The 3945-nt window shown below is 39.8% G+C and overlaps 1 protein-coding gene across 1 annotated transcript in view; it reads right to left on the reverse strand.

The window, feature by feature from the left end:
* Window positions 1–1085: 1085 nt before the first annotated feature.
* The window catches only part of LOC101589185 (60S ribosomal protein L22-like 1), a 5244-nt gene continuing 2384 nt past the window's right edge, over window positions 1086–3945 (reverse strand). The window contains exons 2-4 of the mRNA XM_023699100.1: window positions 3697–3704; window positions 3366–3536; window positions 1086–1139 (exon numbers count right to left, since the gene is read on the reverse strand). Of these exons, the coding sequence (XP_023554868.1) occupies window positions 1086–1139; window positions 3366–3536; window positions 3697–3704 (233 nt within the window). The remainder of the gene's footprint in view (window positions 1140–3365; window positions 3537–3696; window positions 3705–3945) is intronic.

Genomic DNA, 3945 nt, shown 5'->3' on the forward strand with positions numbered 1-3945 from the left:
TAGATAGATAGATAGATAGATAGATAGATAGATAGATAGACTCTCACTCCCTACAATGAATCTGCTCAGTATGTGTAGCATGCAAATACTAACAAAAATAAAGTTGAACCATCATCAGATATTTTCTTCCACTTCTAAAAGAGAAGTGATTGAAAAGCCTATATCTCACAAAATTCTTTTTAATACAGAAAGACGTTTTCCATCTGACTTCAAGCAGCCTTAAAAAAATTATTTTCCAATTATTGTGTTAGATAAACAAAAATAGGAGCATGATGGTAAGATAAGTCTAATGGAGTAATCATTGGTACTCAGCACATCCACAAAATAGATTCTCAGAGAGAGAGAGAGAGAGAGAGAGAGAGAGAGAGAGAGAGAGAGAGAGAGAGAGAGAGAACATAAGCATGTTTGTTGTGCTCTGCACATCTGCCAGAAAAAAAAGGGAGTAAAGGAGAAAAGAGACTAAGGGAATTTCAGCAGGGGAGATGAGCAAGAAAATAATACTCTCAAGTAATTTTACTGAAAAACATCAATTACCCAGGAGGAAAAAGGGCAAGCACCTCATGAAGTCTTCAGGCCATTTTATAGAACAGGGAAAAGTAATTGAAACTGTACATACAGTTGTGTGAATTCTCAAAAGAATAAACGGTGCAACATTTTTCTTTGAGGATAGCTAGGAAACTGCATATTTCCTTGAAAATGACATTAAAGAGAAAAACAAGATGCCTCATAACCATGTGCACATAAGAATACATTTGTCTTTGTTATTTTTCTCCCATTGCTGAGACATATACCTTACACTCAACATGAAAAAGAGAAAGATTTATTTAGCTCACAGTTTGTTAAAGTTTTAGTCCACGATAATCTGACTTCAAAGCAGGGTGGCTTGGCAAAGGGGAATCGCAGAAGAGAACCAGTTCATGGAAAGTGGAAGACAGCAAAAGCAAGCAAGGACCCTTAGCAGAGTCTTTCTGCCCCTGTTATCTTATCCAAGCTGCTTAGGGCAGGTAGCACTCACACCCTTAGTCCTAGTGTCCTCAAGCCTAACATTGCCCCATGAATCAATTCCAGCATCACACACCCTAGATCTAGCCACCTTCACAAAACCCCACGTATGACTGCATGAGGTTTTGGGAGGACATCTAAACACAAGCCACAACAATATTCACTGCCAATACAGCAGCAAATTAGAAACTGAGGTGCTGTGTATGGTGTGGAAAAGCACAACAGATATGACATGACAAGAAAGTAAAGACATTCTTTCCTTTTAGCCACTTATAGAAGATGTATCTTGGGACTTCTGGTCAAAGTCCACATAGTAATTTATATAGGGAATTGAAAATCTAGCTTCTAGAAGTGAGTAGCAGAAGGATGTGTCAGGGATGTCATCGGTCAGCCATGGGGGCAATTCATTTAATACACTTGGCAAACTTTCTCTGTGCATGAGATGAAGATAAGGAAAGGTCCCACAGGAGGTGACAAAAATAAACTGAACAAGGGCTGGGAAGATAGCTCAGTAGAATAAGCACATGCTTGGCAAGCGCAGGGTCCTAGTTTAATCCCCGGTACCACCAAAAAATAATTAAGTAATTCAATGATATCAATGAAAAACTTAGGGCTTCACATGCAATGAATCATAGGAAGCACAGCTGAAGAGTGCAGCAGTAAAGAAGCAGGGTACCACAGGCAGACCACCCAAGTTCGAATTGAGTGTCTACCATTCACTAGAGGGCACATTGTTTAAACCCTGAGACTCAGTGTATTTATGCTTTAAATGAGAGACTAAGCAGAAACTGTAACTGTGCTGATGAAAAGTGCCATTTTAACTGTCAACAAAAAATCAAATGAACAATTAAGTGCAGGACTTTTTTTATTTTTTTTTAAATTTTATTTATGTGTGTGTATGTGTGTGTGTGGCCAGCTCGGCCCACCGGGGGGCGGGGCTGGCTGGCATGTGGTGCTGGGGGATTGAACCGCGGTCCCTGTGCTTTGCTAAGTTTGTTCTAAGTAGGTGCTTTAGACCACTGAGCCATCTCCCCAGCCCCTAAGTGCAGGACTTTTCACAAAGCATGAAACTATCCCAAAATGATAATCACAAACACAAACACTTTGGGAATAAGTTTCTTCTTCCCCTGAATGAAGTGTTACCTAGCCATGTTGAAAAATAACTCCTAGGGGGCCGGGGAGATGGCTCAGTGGAATAAGCGCTTCCCTGGCAAGTGCAAGGGCCTGAGTTCAATTCCTGGTTTCGCCAAAAAAAAAAGAAAGAAAGAAAGAAAAAGAAAAATAACTCCTTTACAATTCCCACTCCATCTTTTTAACCCCATGTACTTTTGTTCCTGCCTTTCACCTCAGTTTGTCTTACCAAAACTGTCAGTTTTCACTAGTGTTTTTTTTTTTTTTTGGTGGAACTGGGGATTGAACTCAGGCCTTTGGGCTTGCCTGGGAAACGCTTATTCTACTAAGCCATCTCCCCTGCCCTCACTAGTGTTTCTTTTCACCAGCTTTTTCCTTCCATCTATGTCTCTCAAGGCCAAAAGATCCTTTCAAAGCATTGTTCCTGTTATTCACCTATTTAGGGAGCCAGCATGCATCCTTTCTTACAGTCACCATTTATTGAACTCTTGCTACCTGCGGGTCATGTGCTAAGCCCTAAGGAGATGGAAATCCAACTTCCCCATCTTCAAGGCATTCCCAAGATGGTTATGGTTAAGATTTTGGCAAGAATCTCAACATCATGAGGAAAGTAATTTGTTTCAAAACAACAGTATGACCACCAAGTCACTAAGTAATGAGCTATAAATGAAGCATGGGGAGTGAGAAAAGAGAACTTCAAGAAAGATTGCAAAGCTAATGAATTTCTTCTATTACAAATCTAAGAAATATCTGTTTATGATCCACTGCAGATATTGATGTATGAGAGTTGTGGGGTGGAGAATGGCTCACAAAAATGTTGTAAAAATCTCTTCCCCAATTTTATGATGCTGAAATTCCTTAAGCAAAACAAAGACACATTGAAGGCTGATTTGGAACACTATCAGTAACTCATTAAACAACTTTTAGCTTTTCAGATCACGGAATGGTGTAGCAGACTATATTCAAGCTGAAAAGTCCTCATGAAAAGGTAAAGTAACTTATTTTAAAATAATATATCTCCAGACATATATGGTGTAGTGCTTTGAAAGGCCAAGGCAAGAGAATCTCAAGTTTAAGCAAAAGGTTTGGGTTCCATCCCTAGCAGCACAATAAAATAAAATAAAATCATACATACCTTAGCATAGTTGAAAGACTATTTTTTTAAGAATGCAATGATTTTATTCACCAATAAACTAAAAGCCCATTTCTGTGTGTTTCTTTCTCACATATACTTCATTTGTTTTAGGAAAAAGCAAAGCCCTGTAAGTGGCAACCACGTGGTCCTCAGACTCTGATCTGTCTTCATCTTGACTAATCTGGAAGTATCGGAGTTCGGAAGTCTCTTTGTCAGATGCAACCACGCGAAGCCAGTCACAAAGATTATTCTTTTTAAGATACTTCTTCTTGGATTTGAACAAGACGAAGACGGAACCGGAGCCGGGCGCGGGCAGTAGAAGCGGTCCCCCTGAGAGCCGAAGATGGCAGTGAACGTATACTCAACGTCAGTCACCAGTGATAATCTAAGTCGACATGACATGCTGGCCTGGATCAATGAGTCTCTGCAGTTGAATCTGACAAAGATTGAACAGTTGTGCTCAGGGGCTGCCTATTGTCAGTTTATGGACATGCTCTTCCCTGGCTCCATTGCCTCGAAGAAAGTGAAATTCCAAGCTAAGCTAGAACATGAATATATCCAGAACTTCGAAATACTACAAGCAGGCTTTAAAAGGATGGGTGTTGATAAAATAATTCCTGTGGATAAATTAGTAAAAGGAAAGTTTCAGGACAATTTTGAATTTGTTCAGTGGTTCA

This window comes from Octodon degus, unplaced genomic scaffold (assembly GCF_000260255.1).
Source record: "Octodon degus isolate 3935 unplaced genomic scaffold, OctDeg1.0 scaffold00110, whole genome shotgun sequence".
In the NCBI taxonomy this organism is placed as follows: domain Eukaryota; kingdom Metazoa; phylum Chordata; class Mammalia; order Rodentia; family Octodontidae; genus Octodon; species Octodon degus.